Source organism: Polypterus senegalus, chromosome 8, assembly GCF_016835505.1.
Source record: "Polypterus senegalus isolate Bchr_013 chromosome 8, ASM1683550v1, whole genome shotgun sequence".
NCBI classification, from domain to species: Eukaryota; Metazoa; Chordata; class Cladistia; order Polypteriformes; family Polypteridae; genus Polypterus; species Polypterus senegalus.
In genome coordinates, this window is record NC_053161.1 from 63,915,879 (window position 1) to 63,938,049 (window position 22,171).

Genomic DNA, 22,171 nt, shown 5'->3' on the forward strand with positions numbered 1-22,171 from the left:
GATATCTTGTGTTTTTATTTAGCAACTTTTTTTTTCACATACTTTACATTTATATACTGGCATATTCTTCCCTGTCTTCATTATGTGGAAAATTCCCAGGTGAACTGAATTGAGGCCTCCTGAAGCCTCAGGCTCTGTTATTGCCATTATACCTTATTGTACAATTAAAAGTGTTTGTTGCCAATGCCACTGGCGCAGAGACCAGAAAACTATAGCACAGGGTGCAACATAATATTGTAGAAGATTCAAATAACTAAAAACTGGCAATAAACAAGAGTTGCAAATATCAATAAATGAGCTCCTGCCTTGTACCCAGTGTTGCTGGGATAAGCTTCAGGTCCCTGTATAACTCAATTCGACTAAATAGGTTTGAGAATATACAGCTATCCATAAAGATACAGTATGACATTTTGAATATAAATATTAGTTTTAAATGTATATTAGTGATGGGTCGTTTTTGAACAAATCTTTAATGTGACTCGGGAAGAATGAGTAGTCTCGTGGGAGTGATTCGTTCAGTCGCGCATGCGCATTTGCGCAACATCCTATAGTTTCTGTATTGAAATTGATTTACCTGTTTCAAGTCTTCGGGTTTTTCGAGTCATTCGTTCATCACGTGACAGCCCCATAAGTTTAACCAATGCAGTCTGAGCCGGAAACAGAATTGATTAGTTCATCTCTCGAGTCTTCGGGTTTGAGTCGTTCGTTCTTCACGTGACAGCCCCATAAGCTTAACCTATGCAGTCTGAGCAGGAAAGAGAATTGAATGAAATGACTCGAAAAATTATTCGTTCATTTTGCTGAACGAGACTCAAAGGTCCGAGTCTGTAAAATGATCCGAACTTCCCATCACTAATGTATATTGGGTAAAATAATGATTTCTTTTATTTCTTTTAAACAGAATCTCCTTCTTCCTTTTTCTTTTTATCTGTTCTCATTTCTGTATGGGGCCACAGCTCAATCTTGCAACTTCTCAAGACCACACGTTGCATAATCTTTCATCTGCTTTATCAGCCTTGTTTCTAGCATTCACTATTCTAAAAATCATTCTCTCTTCCTCTTTTGTCTCCAGTTTTTAACACACCTCCTCAAAAACTAGTGCCTTGGCTCTTTCCACTGCCTTCTTTGCCTCCTTGTTTGTAATACATTTCATTATCTTTCTCCTTCCCTGATTGGTACCATTTCTTCTTTGGCTCCTTTTTTAAACTATATCAAATGCTGCACCTCTGTGTTCCACCATCATGTCTGTTTGTCACCAGTGGTCTTCCCTTCATGTTTCACCTACTCTTAATACAACTTTGCTATTCTTCTACCACCATTCCTCTGCACCTCATTGAAAACTTTTCCCGTAAGCCTGTTTCTGGGCCCCTCTTCTTTTAATCTCCACCACTTTATCCTTGGTGCTGCTTGCTCTGGTTTTATTTCCTTGCTAGCTCTGATTTCTCAGTCCCATACCACCACTTTATGCTGCGCTGTCACACTTTCCCAATTTATTATTATTATTATTATTAAATTAAATCTTCTACACATAAAATGTCTACTAAGTTTTCCCTTTCTCCACTATTGTAAGTCACAAGCTCATTTAATTTATTTTCAAAAAAAATGTTTTAACTGTTATTTTATACAGCACCATTAATAGTAATACAGAATCATATATATACATGGCATGCGAAAAATGCTAAATGAAGCAAGAACAGCCTAGCACATTGCAGATATTCCTAAAGGCAGGGCATATAGAAGCATGAATTATATGGTTGAATTATGATAAATAGTGCTGGAGGAAAGCCCTAAGCATCATCAAAGTTGTCACAAACACACACCAGTTACAGAATGTTTGTCACTCTACCATGTGAAAAATTCTATCAGACACTCAAAGAGAGCCTGCATTATCAATTTATTAAACATCAAGGCTGGCTTACCTAAAATCTGAACTGCAATGGTGCCTTCTGTCTTTATCTAAAATTAAATACACATTGAAGTACACATTATGTGAAGACATTTATTTTGTATTCTTTACTTAATTATGTTGGTATATGACTTTCCACAACTTTTTTGTTTTCTACAGTCCGTTACCTATTATTGTCTTGACTGTTGTTTTTGTCTTTATTTGAGTCTTTATTTTCAGTTCTTACATTTACAATGTGTTTGGTATTTAGATTACATGCACATTCTAACAAAGAAAAACACGAGTACGTGCCTAGACCAGCAAGCGTTCAGTAAAAGGTAAGCAGATGTTGCAGTTATGAAGCCAGACCCATAAGTTAGTAGAGAAATATAGTGGAGTAAATAAGTGTAGCCGCTCTTACACTAGGAAATAATTCCTTGTTAACGGATCAGTCACTATAATTACGCACACATGAGGAGAAAGGTAAACATGGGTTCCAGAAAGTATGCTGCTCAAATAAAAGACTAGGTGTAATTTAAATGTATACCAGGGAACAAAGTTTAAATAACTAAAAGAAAGCTGAGGTATGTTTATATCCTACCTGTTTCTTGGGTTAAATGATCCATACTAAATTTCTCCAATAATTAAACCAGTAAAACTAATATAGCCTTAATTTAAGTATTTACAATATATAAAAAAGTGAGTTTTTTGTAATCTTTCAAAATTACAGAAGTTGCCTTTAACATGCTGAATATGACTACTACTACTAAAAATAAAGATTAACCTATCCTACCCCATTCCAGCAGGAAGTGGTCAAAAACAAAATACTTCAAATCAAATTATTTCCTATATTTACATTTTAGGTGTTTGAAATATTAGATAATTAAAGATTTATGAACCTTGAAAGAGACTGCAGAGGAAATACAGCATGTTTTTTTGTAAAATTTATTACAGAAGACATCACGGACACCTATGCCTACAGGCCAGCCAGTCAATTAATATTTTATTACTTCTGATATGCAACATGGGAGTTATCAACCAGGAATCCAGATTTGTTTATCAAAAAAAATCTGTAACTTAACCTGTCTAAGAGAGAGACCTTTATTAATGATTCCACAAGATTTAGCTATTTAGAATAGAAAAGAGTATTGTTTTGCTGTCTGCATTAAATCCTTGTCTTTCTGTCTTGAAAATGATGCCCACACCACGACATTCACTACCAATTATGGCTATTCATCGATTATTTAGTGAACTTTGCACTAAAATAGTTTTACTATTATGTCTCCTGACTTTTTACTGAGGACATCTACAATCCAAATGCATGCTGTAGGGAGAGCTGGCTATATAATAATTGACTAGCGTTATTGTGGGTTTACAGGTGTGTGCAAGTATCGGATTGGTGTCTTGCTGGCTCCTGCTCAATACAGAATCTAACCCCCTTGTGTCCCTCGATTTTAACAAGCAGGTACGAAAAAAGAAGAATGAATTTCTGAGAATACTTTTGTACTTTCAGGACTGGGAAAATTTATTCCTGCCTAAAGTGACAAAATAATGACTTATTTACTGTTATATTTTACTACCACATTGTAGAAAATGTGAATGTAAAAACAGGTGGCAGCACTTTTCAGACTCATTGCTCTCTTGACTGCAGTGTAAATTACTAGTCATGTAAAAATAATAAAAAAATGCTAGCAGAATGCAGTTAATACAGCATGCAATGTAGTTCTCATTTACAATGACTTGAACTCCTCATCTGCTGCACAAAATTCATAAACAAGTCTTCATGTTACAACAATGCTTTCAGTAGCATTTTGCCATGACTTCTGTTTTTCTGTGAGTTGCATTAAATATAATGTTTATTAGTAGATTGAGTGCACCTTGCACTGTTGTGGTGCTTTCCATTGTACTTTCTGTTTTTGTTGATATAATCTTTGGATGGAGATCTTGAAATGTTCCATAAGCACTAGATGAGAGCCATGTCATGATTTCACTGGGATGTTATCACTCTTTCCATTATAAAAGCCTATAAGAGCCCTGAATTCAAAGACGCCCCAAAAATCAGAGTAAAACAATGATGTGGCAGGCTAGTCCATTTTGCCAAAATTGAATTGCAGCAACTCAAAATTGTACGCAGCACTTTGTATGGCCCCTGTGTTCTTGTATACATGCCTGACAACATCGGTGCATGCTTCTAATGAGATGACAGATGGTGTTGTGGGGGATCTCCTCCCAGATCTGGACCAGGGCATCACTGAGCTCCTGGACAGTCTGAGGTGCGACCTGGTGGCATTGGATGGACCAAAACATAATGTCCCAGAGGTGTTCTATTGGATTTAGGTCAGGAAAGTGTGGTAGCCAGTCAATGGTATCAATTCCTTCATCCTCCAGGAACTGCCTGCATACTCTCACCACATGAGGCCAGGAATTGTCGTGCACCAGGAGCCACTGTACCAGCATAGGGTCTGACAATGGGTCCAAGGATTTCATCCTGATACCTAATGGCAGCCAAAGTGCCTTTGTCAAGCCTGTAGCGGTCTGTGTGACCCTCCATGGATATGCCTCCCCAGACAATCTTGCTCATGCTGAATGATGTTACAGGCAGCATAATGTTCTCCATGGCTTCTCCAGACCCTTTCACTTCTGTCATGTGCTCAGGGTGAACCTGCTCTCATCTGTAAAAAGCACAGGGCACCAGTGGTGCATCTGCAAATTCTGGTATTCTATGGCGAATGCCAATCGAGCTGCATGCTGCTGGGCAGTGAGCTCAGGGCCCATTAGAGGACATGGGGCCCTTGGGTCACCCTCATGAAGTCTTTCTGGTTGTTTGGTCAGAGACATTCACACCAGTGGCCTGCTGGAGGTCATTTTGTAGGGCTCTGACAGTGCTCATCCTGTTCCTCCTTGCCCAAAGGAGCAGATACTGGTCCTGCTGATGGGTTATGGACCTTCTATGGCCCTCTCCAGCTCTCCTAGAGTAACTGCTTGTCTCCTAGAATCTCCTCAATGCCCTTGAGACTGTGCTGGGAGACACAGCAAACCTTCTGGCTATGACACGTATTGATGTGCCATCCTGGAGAAGTTGGACTACCTGTGCAACCTCTGTAGGGTCCAGGTATCGCCTCATGCTACCAGTAGTGAAACTGACTGTAGCCAAATGCAAAACTAGTGAAGAAACAGTCAGAAAAGATGAGGAGGGAAAAATGTCAGTGGCCTCCACCTGTTAAACCATTCCTGTTTTGGGGGTCATCTCATTGTTGCCCCTCTAGTGCATCTGTTGTTAATTTCATTAACACCACAGCAGCTGAAACTGATTAACAACCCCCTCTGCTACTTAACTGACCAGATCAATATCCCATAAGTTTCATTGACTTTATGCTATACTCTGATTAAAAAGTGTTCCTTTAATTCTTTTGAGCAGTATACAATGGTACTACTACACCTCATTTTTAACCGAACAAGACATTTCACCACAAGAGCCTCATAGCAACAGTAAATCATAATGTAAGGGCATTGAAAATTTTGATTTTGCAACCCAGTGCACAGCTACCAAAGACCATAATTTTTTATTTACTGGTGTTTGCACAGTTTCAAGTGTGATTCATATATTTTAAATTCTCAATTTTTTTTCTTTGTACCATTTCTTTATGAAATGACCGGCCCCTAAAAACATTAAACCTGCAAGTTGATGGTTCTACTGTAGGTAACTGCACTGAAAAGGTATACATAAGTTTCAACATATTTTTGCTAAACAGGGTGAACGCTACATGCATCCACAATTAATAATGTTAAAGTCAACATGACTACAACTTTAACACTAAACACATTTGAAATAAACCCAGATTAAATATTCCACAAGAATTTCAAGAAAAGGATGCAAAGGATTTGCTACTGTTCACCACAGACTAATTTCTGCAGCTGAAGTCAAAACAGTGTCCCCTGTGCTTCACAAAAGCCAAATTCAGCTGGGGACAGCTGAACATCCAGAGCCCTAATATGCTAAAATGGACTTGATGGCCAACACTCAACCAGTACAAAACATCCACAAATGGTGACATTTTTGTAACAACAGTATCTGAATTAGGCTGTGTGTGCAAATGTATTTATTTATAATATTTCTAGACCTCTTTCTCTCTTGTTCAGTAACTTGCCGTAGGATTGCCTTTCCCATATTCTCTCCAGACTTATGCTTGGTCATAAATTTCTTAACACTTGTTTTAGACTTATCTAATTTATGCTATGTCATCTCCTCTCTAGCTCTCTCTCTCTCCTGTTCTCTTATAGATGAGGATTTATCCTGTCCAAGGGAATAGCATAGAAGAAGAAACAGCATTGTGAAAAAGAGTGAAAATATTATTTTTTATTTTATTCTGCTGTATTCACTCTGAGCTTACAGTATTACTTAGTAAAATATACCCTGAAAGCGAACCCAAAAGGGTTTGAAAATATAATTTATTCACTACTTAGTGTTACTCATTTTATTTATTTTAAGTGGCCCATCATTTAATTAAGCCTAGCCACTCTACGTATAAACAAATATTTAGAAATGTAGCTAAAAAATCTACATTGCCAATGTTGTTAAATAAAATACCTTACGTAGCCTAATAGTTTAATTATTGCAACAGATTATTATTTTGCCTAATAGTTATTTTCACAATGTGTAAAATTCCATTGCAGGAAATGAAGAAAATGTCAGGCTTAAAAGTAATGATTTGAATCGAGCAACTCTTGTAATACAAATACACGCTACAAGTGTTATTGTCATTTGGTTATCAGTTTAAACCCTGAGGACTTATGTTACTTCTTTGTGCCACATGACTGCCAACTGGAATTTATTCAACCATAGCTGAATGCTTTTTGAACATTCAGAATGATAAACAGAGTAGTCATTAAAAAGAATTCCAGGGCTAATTCTGAAAAGCAATTAAAACAGTTTGATAATGTTAGATAGGATTAATTATCAAGGATTACCTGTAAAACAGCAGCAAACAATATCATTGGTATTTAAAAAACAGCAATCCATTTTGCTATAAGAAAAAATCAATCTAAGCTCCGTAAAAGATCACTGCATTGCAGGTTTAAGCCTTTTCATTCTACTTTCTGATCTGTTATTTTTATCATTTTTTATTCTTAACCCAGGAACAGACTAGAGACACAATACACCCAAACTAAAGATGACACATCCAGCAGTGTTGCTCATAACAGAGCTCCAAAGCCTTTTCTTATGTCATTTTCACTCTGTCAGGGTCTGTCGTCCAGTGCACAACACAACAGCATCCAATACTCATTTCTGACAAAAAAGATATTAGCAGTCATGAATCACCTACTGCCAGACAAGGGTAAGTCAATGGTGGTTAAGTATGATAAGAGTAATTATTTTCATTATGTCAAGATACTGGAACAATAAGGGCCACTTCAAATAAAGGCTGAATCTGTCCCAGAAGAACAGTCCTACTATATGCACACAAGTCAGTCTGTTTATTATGCTTTTATGAATGACACTGATTTAAAATTGTGTTTTGTATTTGGTTTTTAGTTTTGGGCTTCTTTCATTTACAATTTAGTGTTATGATATGGTTGACTTCATGGGTATGAAAAATTAAGTTCGCAAAGGCACATATTGAGTTATACATCCTTATCATTTTATGCTTGTTCAATGATATTAAGAAAAAGCTTTTTAACACAGTGATTAAATATAGTGGTGGTAGCGTCATGGTCTTATAATGCTTTGCTGAATCAGGACTCATTAGTGTGACTCGGGTTGTAAAAATACTGCTAAAAGTGTTAATCCTGAGCATCACTCGGGCAACTGTATAGATGGGTCTTGTGTTGTAAGTGTTAGATCCAAAGATTACTTGGGCTGTAAAAGTGGCAACAGTATTAGTGCTGAACATCGCTCAGGAAATGATATAGCTGTGTCTTTCATAAGTGACAGGCCCAAGTGTTACCCGGTCAACAGGGCAGACACATCTTCTAGCCTCTTAATAGTTTCTCGTAAGAAACGTTTTTCAGCAGCCAAGGTGTTCCACACTCTTGACAGTGATACGAGCAGTGATAAGGAGGTGAATCTGTCTTCAGGCAGTGAAATTGAAATGGACAGCGAAATCGAAAGTGATTCTGTTGAATCAGAAAGTGATGCTCGTGTCAATCGCACATGTGCCTTGCTGTTCAAAAGCTGATCAGTCTGGAAAGATAATTCACAAGGAATTACGCTACTATTATCCCGACTTTCACGTTGTATTGTGTATTTCACTGTGCTTCAAGATATACCACACCAACGACACATTTTCACAGTATATATGGTATTAGAATTTTTTTATTATTGTTTTCATTATTATTATCTGTATCATTATTGTACTTTCTACACGTATGACTTTGTACTTTTAGTGTTTTGCACATTTCACAGTAGAAAGGTGAGATTTAATAAATATGTCATTTTTCAAGCCAAAAAAATGCAACACTTTTTACATTTTTTTTTGAGAATGAAATGTAATGCTAAGGAGGCTACATGACTTGCCATCAATGAATAAAATGTAGAGCAACTAGATTATATGGCAAGTCAATTACACAGGACACAGAAACAAGTCTGAATAAGCAAAAGAAGTGTGGAGTTTTGGAATTGTCTAACCAAAGACTGACCTGTATGCCACTGATATGCAATGACTGGATTTGTGTTGAAGAGATCACGTTAATAAATATATAAATGCCACTGAACTGAAGATGATGTGCATGGAGACTTGGTTCAGAATTCCAACATAGTGCAGTGTCAGATTTATGACGACATCTGTATTAAGAGTGGCACTATCAGCTATTTAGTACAAACTGGAAATTATTTATAAATGCCAAGCACTAGAAAACAAATAAATTAAATTAGAATCACAGTTTTATATTATTTGTTCAGGCAGAGACTCTTTTAATATCTGGTACATTTTGAAGAAATAATTATAGTCATTGATATAATAATAATAATAATAATAATAATAATAATAATAATAAGTGTTGCAGAAAATCAGATGGGGGCAGCATCCTTGCCAGTAACTCCATAGGGTACCTTTAAGTGCCATATACTGTATAAATTTAAGTAAAGGAAGGAAACAAGCCATCCCAGCCTTTTGATACATCCAGAGCCATATTATTAAATTTGACTGCTCTACAAGATTTAATGTTCACAACAATGTGAATATCTGCAAAACAGTATTCCTGTGATAAATCCCTCTTTTACACCCAGGACAATAACATACTTTTCTTCAAAAGCACAATACATTTCCAAGCTTAGAAATGTTATCTTGTACTTGTTTAGGTAAATTTTAAAAAGCAAAATGTTACAATGTGGACCAGATTAAAGATGTTCACCTTCTCCATGTGGCACACTGTCTTGCCTGTTTAGCTGCCCACACCTCCATTTAAGGCTATGTACATCTGCCTTTGCATTCTTGCCAGTGCTGCTTGCATGCCCTCACTGAATAACATGTACACGGGATATATAAGGAGGGAAATCCTAATCATTCTACTAATTGACTCAAGAAGAAGAAAGTGGGAATTAGCATAAGCCACCCTAATTCGGAGTGTTCATAAGAAATATAATAATTAAGTTCATGAGGAAGAAGTATGTAATAAACAAGGATAGTTAATATTTGAAATATTAAAATGTGTGCTTCAATTTAAATCATTAAATTATACATTTTTCAAAGCACATTTTTTCAAAGTTTTGTGAAAAGCAATAACTTTTGACCCTTGGTATCTTATTTGGGGAGTGAACTCCCTGGAGTTGGTTTACGGGACATGCATAACTTCACATCCTGATAGTTTGTGCTGAAGACTTCTATTAGTTTACTCTTTATCATAACTTCCTGCACAATATATGGTCCAAACATTGCGTAGAAATTTTTTTTTTGGTCTAGAGGGTCATAAATAGGGGGGAAACCCCAAAAAGCTTGACACCTTTCATAAGTAGATGTCAAGATGAGTTAAGCAATACATCATAAGTGAGTTTTTTTTTTCATATGAACACTGTTCCTTTGAACACAAAATCAAGTAATTTGTGTGTTTCACTCCATAGCCTTTGTCATCATTGTTTACATGAGAATACGGTGTGCCCTGGCTTCCACTCATCTTCCCATAGAATGTACAGTATAGTAATCATCCTCTCACTTTTTTACATGTACTTTTACATTTATTTGCTTTGCAGACACTTTTATCCAAAGTGACTTTATTATTTGCATTTGCAACACTACACTATATAAAGAAGCAAAAATACTTTAAACAGTTAAATTAACACTTAAGCACTCTGGCACATTCTATGTCACTCCCGTGACAAACTAAAAGATTAAAACAAACCACGTTGTAGTTAGAAACTGTGAAACTTCATATTAAGTCAACTGACATTAGCTTTATTAATCTTGTTGTTTTTCAAGGTAACTGCTAATTAAGAATACTTAAGTACTCTTTGTGATTCCCAATGCAAAGAACACTGTCATTTTGCTTTTCACTTAATTGGCATACAGAGTAAATCTGAAATGTTATATTTTAAACATGGATTTATAATAAAGCAGTCCATTCTTCCATTTGCATGATTACTGCAATCTACATGGATTAAAATAACACAAATAAACCAGTTGCTTTTTCAGTTGATGTTTCTTAAGCTTTTATTAATCCTTTTTTGTTATCACATAATCACACAAGTAAACATTAATTTAGAGTAGTAGTTGAAACTGCTTGTTAAAGAACCAATGAATGTAAAAAATGTAATATGTTTATGTGAAAAAAACATATACATGGGCAGCAGAATCATGCAGTGATTGCAGTCATACCTCACAATTTTAAGAGGTTTGGGTTTGAATCCATGACCAGTGCCTGTTCACCTCATGACTACAGATCATTGCCACTTACTTCTCACATTATAAAGACCTTTGAGAGACTGGTCCTGGACTATATGAGTCCTCTTGTGGAGGACCTATCAGACATAGATGGGAGTGGAGGATGCAATTATGTATCTGCTCCACAAGGGTTATTCTTACCTGGACGAAGCTGGCAGCACTGTGACAGTTATGTTTTTTGATTTCTCCAGTGCCTTCAATGCCATCCAGCCATCCATGTAAAGGGGTAAACTCGGAGATATGCAGGTGGATGAGCCTGTGTTGTCCTGGATAATGGACTATATGTTGGAAAGACCGCAGTTTGTGAGACTCAAGGACTGTGTTTCTGATATGGATGTGAGCAACACTGAAGCGCCACAAGGAACAGTTCTGTCACCTTTTTTCTTCACTCTGCACACCAAAGACTACAAACATAACACCAGGTCATGTCACTTGGAAACTTTTTCAGATGATTCTGCACTTGAGGGGTATATTGATAAAGGGGATGAGACAGAGTACAGAGGAACTTTGCTGCTTGATGCAAAGAGAATTGTCTGCATCTTAACATCAGAAAAGTCAAGGAACTGGTTATTGACTTTCACCACATCAAAGAGGTTCTATGTCCAGTCTTTATTAATGGAGTTAATGTAGAGGTGGTACACTCCTAATGGTACTTGGGGGTCCACATTAATGACACGTTAGACTGGTTTTGGAACGCAGAGGAACTATATAAGAATGGGTAGAGCATTCTTCCCTTAGGAGATTGCATTCCCTTAATGTGGTAAGTGACATCCTTCATATCTTCTACAACTCTGTGATGGCAGATTGTATCTTCTACACTGTGTTGTGCTGAGCTCAGTTATGGGAAGCACTCTGGACTCCCTGAAGGTAGTAGCAAATTAATGAATTAAAGCAAAACTGAGCGCCATTATGAACAATGCTGCACATTCTCTCTTTGACACACTAACACTGAGAACTTTCAGCCAATAAATTGCTCGGGAAATACTAATGGGACTCCTTTATACCATTAGCAATAAGTTGCCATAATACCTCACTGTGACTGAACTTTTCTTTCTTTGAAATTTTCTTGCTTTATAGTCATTTTGCTGGGTTTTTAATCCAAAGTTTGTCTATCTATTTATCTCTCTATCTCTCTACTCTCCATAACTACACAGGGTTATTTGCAGTTACTTCGTTCCTCCCAACCAAAGCTCAAACATCATCCCAGTATAATTCAGTGCAAGTTTGTTCACGGGTCAGGCCTGTGAAGAGCACATACTGTATTTCACGGGGCTATGGTCCCTGAAATGAATTACATGTGTCAGAAAATGAATAAATGGAACAATGAGTTAAGGAAATGGATGGATGGAGGGACATAGAGCATCTCAGCAATCCCCAGATACATGACATAATCATGAATCTTGTATGCATGTATCATAACTTGGAGAAGCAAGAACCAACCATTAAAAAAGTGAAAGAAAATCTATTAACATAATAAATCAACATAATATCCACACTGGGAAACCTGTTCTTAGGAATACCAGGGAAATATTAATGCAAGATTCATACAGTGCCAGTTTTTTTCAAAGCGCATTTTTGAAAATTCTCACTGAGCTCTGCTAATTAGCACTAATTCACAACCATTTCTCAAAGAAATCTCATAGGGCTCTTTCCTGTCCCCTTCTGCTATCTCAAGAAGACCTAGTGTCCCTTAAGCACTCTTTAATAAAAACGTTTTTTGCTGCAGTTGACCCATGGGTAAAAACATGAACTATGCACAAAAATGTTGATTTTCCTCAGAAAATACAAGTAGACTGGTCTTTCAGAAATTATAAACAAGGACCTAGAATATGTTTTGCTACAGCAATATTAACAACCACCCCAGCAAGTTAGGTCCCTGGTCTCTTTGAAAGAGCAGCTGCATTTAAATTCTGCACTAGCAATTATTCAGTTTTCTATAATTAAAAACTATAATATAACAAATAAAATGAATGTGTTTAAAACAGGTCACATTACATATAAAGATATGGCGAGAAGAAAGGAGCCTTAAACTCCTTTTACTGTTTCCTCCCTGTTCAAACAATGACAGCAGTTTATATGATTGTACTGCAACTTAACACACCATTCCTTTGAAGAAATACTCATATGTTCCACAAAACCCACTTTACTAATAAAGTGATTTGTCATTGTCCTGCCTACCTGATTATTCTTCTATGATTAAAATCAAAGTTAAAATCGAATATTTCTACAGCACTTAAAAGCACTGTTGGGTGTCATTGGCAATTTTCTTGTGATTAAAATAATTAATTCCTACTTTTTGGAAAATAAAAGGAAGAAACAAATCCCAAGAAACCTACAACATGAATCCAGTTAAACTGAGACCTTTGTACATTATTTTGGATTTGATGCCAGTTTCATGTTGAAATGCATATCCTTAATATTTGAAATGTTGGCAAATTCCCATTCCAATTAATATTAACTCCAATGAATATTAACTCCTATTAATAACTATTCATTTACAAAAGCCTTACATAACTGAAAATATTCTGATAGCTATAATTCTACAATTATACAATAAAGCAATGCCAGTTTCTTTTTAACCAATTCCAGGCAGCATTATTTATTAACATACAGTATGCTATTTTAGATGTTATGCATTTTGCAACAGATTTTCTGAAGAAAAAAATCTTCATCTAAACAGAATTTAGAGAATATATAAAATGATCCCATAATTTAACCTCTCAAAATACCTGTTTGAAAAAATAAAGGTGATGATTCATGTCTTGAAGAGTGAAGCACAAGAATCTCTAGTCTAAACCAGGAATTGTCAATTGCTTAAAAAAGTACCTCTGTTAATCAGGAATTATACAACCTTCATGGAAATCTAAGTAATAATAAAAGGGTTAATAATTATAGCTCAAAATTGCTTAGAGATTAATTTGCTTGTGTTGTCCGCAGTTGTCTATTTAAGTTTCGATATATGGCGTTCCAGGAGATTAAGCCAAAAAATGAAGCTCTAATTTGTACCTCACCATATCTATTAGGCAAATACATGCTCCAACACATTTCTAATAATAAGAATGAAGACTTTAAATGTAGACTTACAGCAGTAATAGAGGGGTCAGTGATTAACCAATTACCCAAGGGAAAAGAAGATCAGAATTTATACAGAGAAGAAATCCGAAGCTACAGAAAGCACTTGCTAGAATGCTAGAGTGTCTTAGTAATTCTAATGTGCTGGAAAATGTCTCAATAAATATATACATATTCTTTAAAGCCTGATCATTTTAGATTTTCTGGCAAAAATGTATGCCTATCAAAAGAAGAGCAAGTGAGATGGCAGATAAACTGTGTTGTTTCAATGTGAGTTCATAAAATAATAAAAATGCCTAAATTAGAACTTGCGTACGGTTCAGCTGCATCATACTGTATCTCAATGCCAATATTTATACACCACAAATATGAATTACTTAAAACATATGACATTTACCAGTGCATTTCTTCAGGTTTCCGACTCGCTTGCCATGTGACCCTAATTTGCATCCAAAATTTTCTTCCCAAAATTCAGCAAACCACACATTTCTTCTGTTATTTGCAAGGGTTCGACTCCGGAAAAATCTGTCAAAACCTAAGATGCAAAAGCAAGAAATGAATTATTAACTGAGCACTGTGTTTAATAAGCCTGTCTCACTAGAAGTGCATGATTCTCTTTTTTAGTTGTCATTTTTTACAAGTATGAAATGCTACTTGCTTAGGATAGAAAGAAAAACAATACTCCTTCAGCATTCAGTAAGCAGTATTTTCTTCAATAATCAAATGACACCTTTCAAAAAACATCTTGCATCTTGTGCAGATACTTTAAATGCAATCTTTGCAAATAGCAGAATAAAATGTATTCACTTTAATGAGTATGGCAGCTCTCTGAGATGTGTGTGAATGCATGAAAAGTTATCACTTCAGCCTTTTTACGCATGGAGGAATGCAGTGTAAATAAATGAGTGTGGTTTGTAAGCAATCTCCCTCAACAGTGATCTTTTAACCTCATAGTGTAAAAAAAAATGAAGAAATGACAAGTATTTTCAGGAGATGCCTGCCTAACTCCTTGAATACAAATTCAGCATGCATGTAAGCAATTCTCAATTGGTTTGCACATATCTTTTTGTTCCTACCGTCAATTGAAGCTCTTTTTGGCAGGATTGTAACAGCACCTTCAGCCACCTTTTCTTGTTGAAAAACTGGTGCAATTTTGGAACCCCAACTATCTGAACCAACCCAAAGGAAATGGCCGGTCTGGTTGTTTTTCTTGGCTGCATCCAAAACTCGCCTGCAAATGAAACAGTTATTATTGAATGTGCCATTTCTCATATCAATTACATCTTCTATAATAAGAACACTTTCAGATCCATGTGGCTTATAGACATAACCACAATTCCAGATAGTTCCTTGGGAGATAATTGCTTTATTATCAAAATGTTTTTCATATTCTTTCCAGATTCCATAATGTTTCTTATTTGTTGAGAAGCAAAAAATGATCAGATATCAGTAATGGAGTAGGCTTACCAATGGTTATATCAAGTATAAAAAACAATAAAGTGCTGCAGGAAGTAAAGAATATCACTGACTGACTTGCCAGGCAGTATGGCTAGAAAACAAAATATGGGTTTCTAGCATGGACACTCTTAAAAATAAAGGTGTCAGAGTGGTCACAGGATAACCATTTTTTCACAAAAGACATATCCACATAAAGGTTCCAGAAAGAACCTTTTATTTATTTAGATCAGTAACAGGATCCAATACAGTAAATAAACAAGACTAGATTGTAATAGACTTGTGACATACCAATGGTCCATGATCTTAAAAGGACTCTTGATGGACAGGTCCAGTAACAGAAACTATGTCCAGGTTTTCTTAATCTGTTAATGTCCTGCAGCCTACACTGCACTAAATATTTCATTTTTTTCTACATATTAAGAAATTGTTCAAAGACAAATAACAAACCATATGCAAAGAACTCTGCCCAGATTTAAATTGTGCTTCGTCAAGTAATATTTCAACAAAGAACCACACAATCCAGTTAAAACAATATAGTGCCATTAAAAACATTATTTTTTAGATAGAGAGACAATGAAATCGAACTAGTGAATGATGAGGATCGATAACATAAGTAAATGACAATGTGTTAAGGTAAAGAAACATTCTATGAGGTAGTGTATTTAGCCTGGAAAAAGATACAGTATCTCTCAGTAAAGGCCATTACGAGCTACCAGCAGGATATGGTGGTACTATAATTTATACTAAGTGTCCTAGAGATTTAGTTAGAAGCAGATAAGCAAAGACATTCTGGATGGATAAAAGGAAAATACCAATGGCTCACTTGTTTACTGATAGACAGGCCACAATCAGTTCAACACAAGTGGATTTTTCTTGCTTATGTTTTTTATTACTTCGTGACTCACCAGTGGGACCTGTAACTTTTATTTCTTGGTGTCAGAACTTTTATCAATCAAAAAGCCTGAAAGAGACCCTTAACTGAGATAAAATGAAGAATGAAAATGAGAAATACATTGCTTTGTATTAGAGGGGTTCCCCTTAGACGTGATCCAGTGGATGAAGGTGTTAGTGGGAAGACAATGACCTGAGTATACCACTTTTGCTGAATATCATTCTTTTGATTTGCATTAGAGTTAAGCATTATCCAGAAATATAAAGAGCATTATAAAAGAAGCAGGTAGGTAGATCCAAGACATATATGGAGGTTGTGAGGCCAAAAGCAATTGTAACATGCACTCCCTTGCACGCTGACCTGCTGATTTTGCACAAACTTCATGAAAATCCATCATCCCTCATAAGTCTCTCGATGATCATTAGCAATTGCAAGGCCCAAGCCTTTATTTATTTTCTGGAAAAAGGTGAATAATACAGATCCTATTCAAATCTTCTGCTTCACCTGCCATCTGTTAGTTGCTTTTTGTTATTATGCTGTAACACAGTTATGCAAACTCTTTTGCTTGTCTGATTAAAGAGAAAAAGAAATTATGCTTTGCATCATTAAAGATATATTTTGATATGTGGTGATAAAAGATATTTAAGTATATATCCAAGAACATTTATAGACATGCTGATTTGACGTAAACATTCCTTGCCTAATCAAAATCAGTCATCCAGTGTAACAGATTTTTGATAAATCTAGCAGGAATTTTTTCTGACTGACTCATGTTTTCTCAGGATAGTGTTAATGCAAACAAAAATTTTTTGGTCTTTAACATATTACTCATTCTTTTATTCCTAATGCACAGTCTCAAAACACAAAGCTTGAAATGTGAACTTAAAAATCCCAAAACATACTTTACATGTACTGTAGTACACTTACATTTTTTTTCTACATTGAAATCTTGTAAACACCCAATATTAAAATTTTTTTAAGTACTACCCACTACCAAAAGTTGAACTTACACTGAAATATTTAAATGAATGAATACCAATGTTTATGGCCCCACAATGCAGAATTTTAATGTTGAATTTTTACAATCAACAAATCTCTATATTTATAACCCATTAATGCAGAATTTTACCAAGCAACACCCAAATACAAACCAATAAGGCAGAAATTTATCATTTCAAATAGGACAAGCTAACTAATTGTCTTTCTTTTTTTTTAACAATTTATTAATTTTATTAAAATCAAATAACATTCCATACAAGCAAGTCGAGTTTAACAAAGCTTGGTTTGAAACAAATCAACCCGCACCCATGAGAGAGAGAGCTAGGCCAGCAGAGCAAAACTTTAATAACAGTAACAATATGTAAATAAAAAAATAATAAAAAATAGAATGAAAAAGAGGGGAGAGAATCTGCTTTGTCAGTTTAAATGCTTATTCTAAAATGTTATTGATTAGATCCTGCCAAGTTTTGAAAAAGGTTTGTATAGATCCTCTAAGTGCAAATCTGATTTTTCCAGTTTCACATAATATATAACATACCCACTGACTTAAAACAGGTGAGTCAGGATTCTTCCAGTTGAGCAAGATAAGTCTATGTGCCAAAAGTGTAGTAAAGGCAATTACAGTTTGTTTGTCCTTCTCCACTTTAAGCTCATCTGGAAGTACACCAAGCACAGCTGTTAATGGGTTAGGAGGGATTGTGACACCAAGGCATTTAAAGATTTTCATCCAAAATGATGTTAATTTGGTGCAGGCCCAATGAGGCTGGAACTTGATTGCAATGTTCGCAGGTTGGATCTTCCCTGGAAGCATTTTGGACAATTTTAACTGAAACGGATGTGCTCAATATATAATTTTGAGTTGAATAATTGTATGCTTTACACATATGGTGCTCGGGTGAATTCTGTGCATGGCTGGCTGCCTTCCACTCCTTTTCTGAAAAGTTGAGTGAGAGATCCTTTTTCAATTGTCCTCTTAGATCTTTGAAAGGTAGGGATGTTTTTTATATATTACAGAGTCCTCAAGACTGATCAATATTTTTTCCGGAATAGAGGTAGGTGGAAGGTGAGAGAAATTAGGCAGGTTCTGTTCAACAAAGTTTCTAATTTGAAGGTAGTGAAGGAAATGTGTTGCTGGAAAGTTACATTTGGAGTGTAATTGTTCGTAGGAAGCAAAGATGTTGTCTATGTACAGATCTCTAAGTGATTTAATTCCGAATGTTTTCCAGACATTAATAACTGTGTACGTTTCAGAAGGTGGAAGAAGGTGGTTCTCGTGCAGAGGTTCACAGATAAAAGCTTATTTATCTTAAAATACTTCCTACATTGGTTCCATATTCTGAGTGAGTGAAGCACTATTGGGTTGTTAGTATATTGGCAATGACTTGTACTTATTGGGGTACGAAGCAAAGAATATGAAGAAGTACTGCAGGATTTTATTTCTATTGCGGACCAAGCCTGTGCATGTTCATCTATTTGTGTCAATGTTTAGGTTTTTGTAGCTTGTATATTTGCCACCCAGTAATAAAACTTGAAGTCAGGTAGAGCCATGCCACCTTCTGCCTTAGGTCTTTGTAGGGTTACCCTTTGGATACGTGGATGTTTTGAATTCCAAATAAATGAGGTTATGATTGAATCTAATTTTTTAAAAATTGATTTATTGATATATTTTGGAATGTTTTGAAATAGAAAAAGAAGCTTAGGAAGGATATTCATCTTGACATAGTACAAGGACATTCTTACTTGCATAGTTGCAGTGATGCAAAGTTAGCATACAACACTCATAAGCTCATAACGGGATTTATAAAATGTAACATAGTGTATCTACAATTATAGCCAGCCCTTCTCCAACCTGCTATATCCTAATACAGGATCACGGGATTCTGCTGGAGCCAATCCCAGCCAACACAGGGCGCAAGGCAGGAACAAATCCCTGGGCAGGGGAACAAATCTCTGGGCAGGGTGCCAGCCCACCACAGTATCTACAATTATATACAATGTAAATAAATATATGCAAACACGCATATGGTATTGCACACAATATTTATTACTGTGACTGGATGTTCATTAACCTTGCAATCCTTGGATAGAAACTGTCTCTGAATCTTCCAGTAACAGGCCAAATTGTGTCAAAAGAGAGAATTAAGAAAAGCAGCTGACAAATACTGTTAAAAATGGTCAACTATACCAGTTTTAATCAATTTTCTCTTTATCTTGTAGTTAATAAAAATTCAGAAATAACAAGATACATAAAAGAGGGTTTGCAAGCAGTAAAGCATTGTGTTACACTGACCTTACTATAATCTGTCAGCAGAGGTAAGGGATACCCCACCACCTTCCATGTATAAAGTGAACCTGAACCTTATTTTAACTCCTAGTCAGTGGTATTTGATGTAATACTGCATGCTATTCTTTTCACACTTAGTTTATATTATGCTCCATTTAACAAAGAGCTTTGTTTTTTTTTTCCCCGAACTTGTTTTATGATGGACTGGTGATTCTTACAACTGTTTTGCATATTAAATATTTGTAAATCCCTAACATTTGTGTCGCTGTAGATTTATATTTTTATTTGTGCATGGCTTTGGGTTTGTTGTTCTTTGAAGCCATGTAACAGTGTTAATACTACTTTAACGCTATGTGAAGGTGCTTTGTGTAATAAATAAATAGCTATCACTAGTCTTAATGCACATTTCTCAACCTCTGATCTCTGAGAACCAAAACAGCAAGCAACGATGAATAAAGCATGACACTCACAACACTACTGTAAATTAAGTAGGTGGTATGTGAATAATTGCCCATGTGCTTAATCATGGGTATTAGCTAAAGAACTCGAGAATGAATGTGTGAAATTACTCTGCTTAATTAAGATATTGATGCCTGTTTGCATCAATATATTGATTTTGCTATGTGAAAATTCATAAGCCCAACTATTTAAGTTGAATTTCTTATAAATCAACATTTTAATAGCAGATGTAAGAATGTTCATATTTCATGGATTGGTTTATTACCTTTTTGTGTTCAGTTTTCTATCCATTTTTATCTTGCTTGTGTTTGTGGTTTACAAATGGGAATTTATTACATGCATTTTTTACCATCCAATAAATACAAAATTGGCCTCTGAACATCCGGAGTAAAAACATTTCCACATGTCTTATTGTGCACTCACTTGGTGCAATACATTTTTTTGTTTCTTTAACTACCTATTGGCTTATATAACTTCTTGCCTTTATACATATTATAATATTATGTTGATGTCAAGATTATAATTCCTCAGCTACAAAACATCACTTCGACTACTTTCTATGTTAAAATCATTACTCAGTTACAAAAGTGACAATGGAACAAACATATATTTAAATTATTTTGTTGTAAAAGAAACTTGCCATCACTGGATCATCTTTACCCAGGTTGTTCATTAAATATTGCCCCAACTCCATCCTCATTAACTGCATGCTGACGCCACTCTGTTTTATCACACTTTTACTCTGTCTAATACATAAATCCTTCCACTGTCTAAGTCATTGTAACAAAGATCTTGGCATGAATAGCTAAACACCACTTCATCCTTTCTGCAGAGCCTTTCCTAAACGGTGACCTCTCAAATTTCTCTTTATCTTCAGATCAACTACAGTGAAGAGCTTAAAGGGAGTCAAGACTTTGCACATTACCCTCAAAAACAAAATTAATTTTAATCAGAAAAATGCAGCAATTGACTAATCCTCCTGGTTTGTTCTTAAGTGGATAGGGTCTGCCTTGTTACTGAAAAGGCTCTTACCCTGATGCATATTGGTTAGATATGTAAGGAAGAATTTCACTGTACTCTGAACACCTAAGAATACTACTACTACTACTACTACTATTACCACATATTCTATTAGAAGCACTGTTTATTATTGGCTGGACTATTTTACCTAACTAATGACAGAACATACAGACTGCTTTATGTCATTCACAATAAACGTATGTGCCTGGTTAGAGCTTCTTATTCACTTTTGATCCCACCTGTCTCAAGTCAAGAACTGACTTCAAAGAACAGCTGGTGTGCTGAATATTAATTGTCAGCAGCTAAATTATTATTCTGTCACACCCTTCCCTTCATTTGTAGACATTGCATTTTAGTAAATAAAGACACAGATGTAATCCTGTCTCCAAAATTTTGAATGGATCTGTAAATTTGATTGCAGTCTGTAAAAGCGTTCAGATTTAGTGGCTCATGAGGTCATATTAACGGTTAGGTACTTTTTATCCGTGGCTTGCCAGAGATAAAACAGTCTCTATATCAAAGTCAAGATTATTGGTTGCACAGTTTTAAAAAAGGGACTCAGAACATACAGGATTCAAATGCCTGTTGTATGCACAATTTATGCTGTTCAATGACTGGTGTGATAATGTTTTCCCTTGTTAACCTGTACTCATCTTATGTTGGAAACTCTGGTAGTCTCTTAATTTGAGATTGCCATAAAAACTGTTATATTTTGTTGTATTGTTTCATTTATTTATTTTACATTTCAGACATTTTGTAATTGATTTTCCTTGTTTTGTGCTTTTACTTACCTGTCTCTTCTCAGATTATTTTAGTTTTTTGAAACATTTTTACATTAATCATAAGAGCAGGGTGCACTGTGGATGTGTTTTGCCATACCACTGGGACTGTTACTGTGCATAGACACTTGTTGTGATGACATGGAGGCTGTGATAAATCCATGTAGTATTTTTGGTATTGCTCTGATCAAACAGTGAAAGGAGAATTCAGATTTTTAGAAAAAAAATGTAAAAAAGGAAAACAGAAATATGTTTTATATGTTTATATGTTATATATAAAAATCTCTTATATATACAGTGGAACCTCGAGATACGATCACCTCTGTATACGAGAAATTCAAGATAAGAGGAAAGTATGAGCGAAAAATTCGGATCTAAATACGAGCATTGGCTCGCTTAAAGAGCCACGAGCCAGGCTGTGGGTATGCGTGACGCGTTTCCCGATCCGCC

At 35.6% G+C, this 22,171-nt stretch overlaps 1 protein-coding gene across 4 annotated transcripts in view; it reads right to left on the reverse strand.

Moving 5' to 3' along the window:
- The window catches only part of LOC120533985 (metabotropic glutamate receptor 8), a 1,059,754-nt gene that overhangs the window by 464,688 nt on the left and 572,895 nt on the right, over positions 1–22,171 (reverse strand). For all 4 annotated transcript variants that reach the window (XM_039761168.1, XM_039761170.1, XM_039761169.1 and 1 more), the window contains exons 5-6: positions 14,907–15,061; positions 14,228–14,365 (exon numbers count right to left, since the gene is read on the reverse strand). In XM_039761168.1, coding sequence (XP_039617102.1) covers positions 14,228–14,365; positions 14,907–15,061 — 293 coding nt within the window. The remainder of the gene's footprint in view (positions 1–14,227; positions 14,366–14,906; positions 15,062–22,171) is intronic.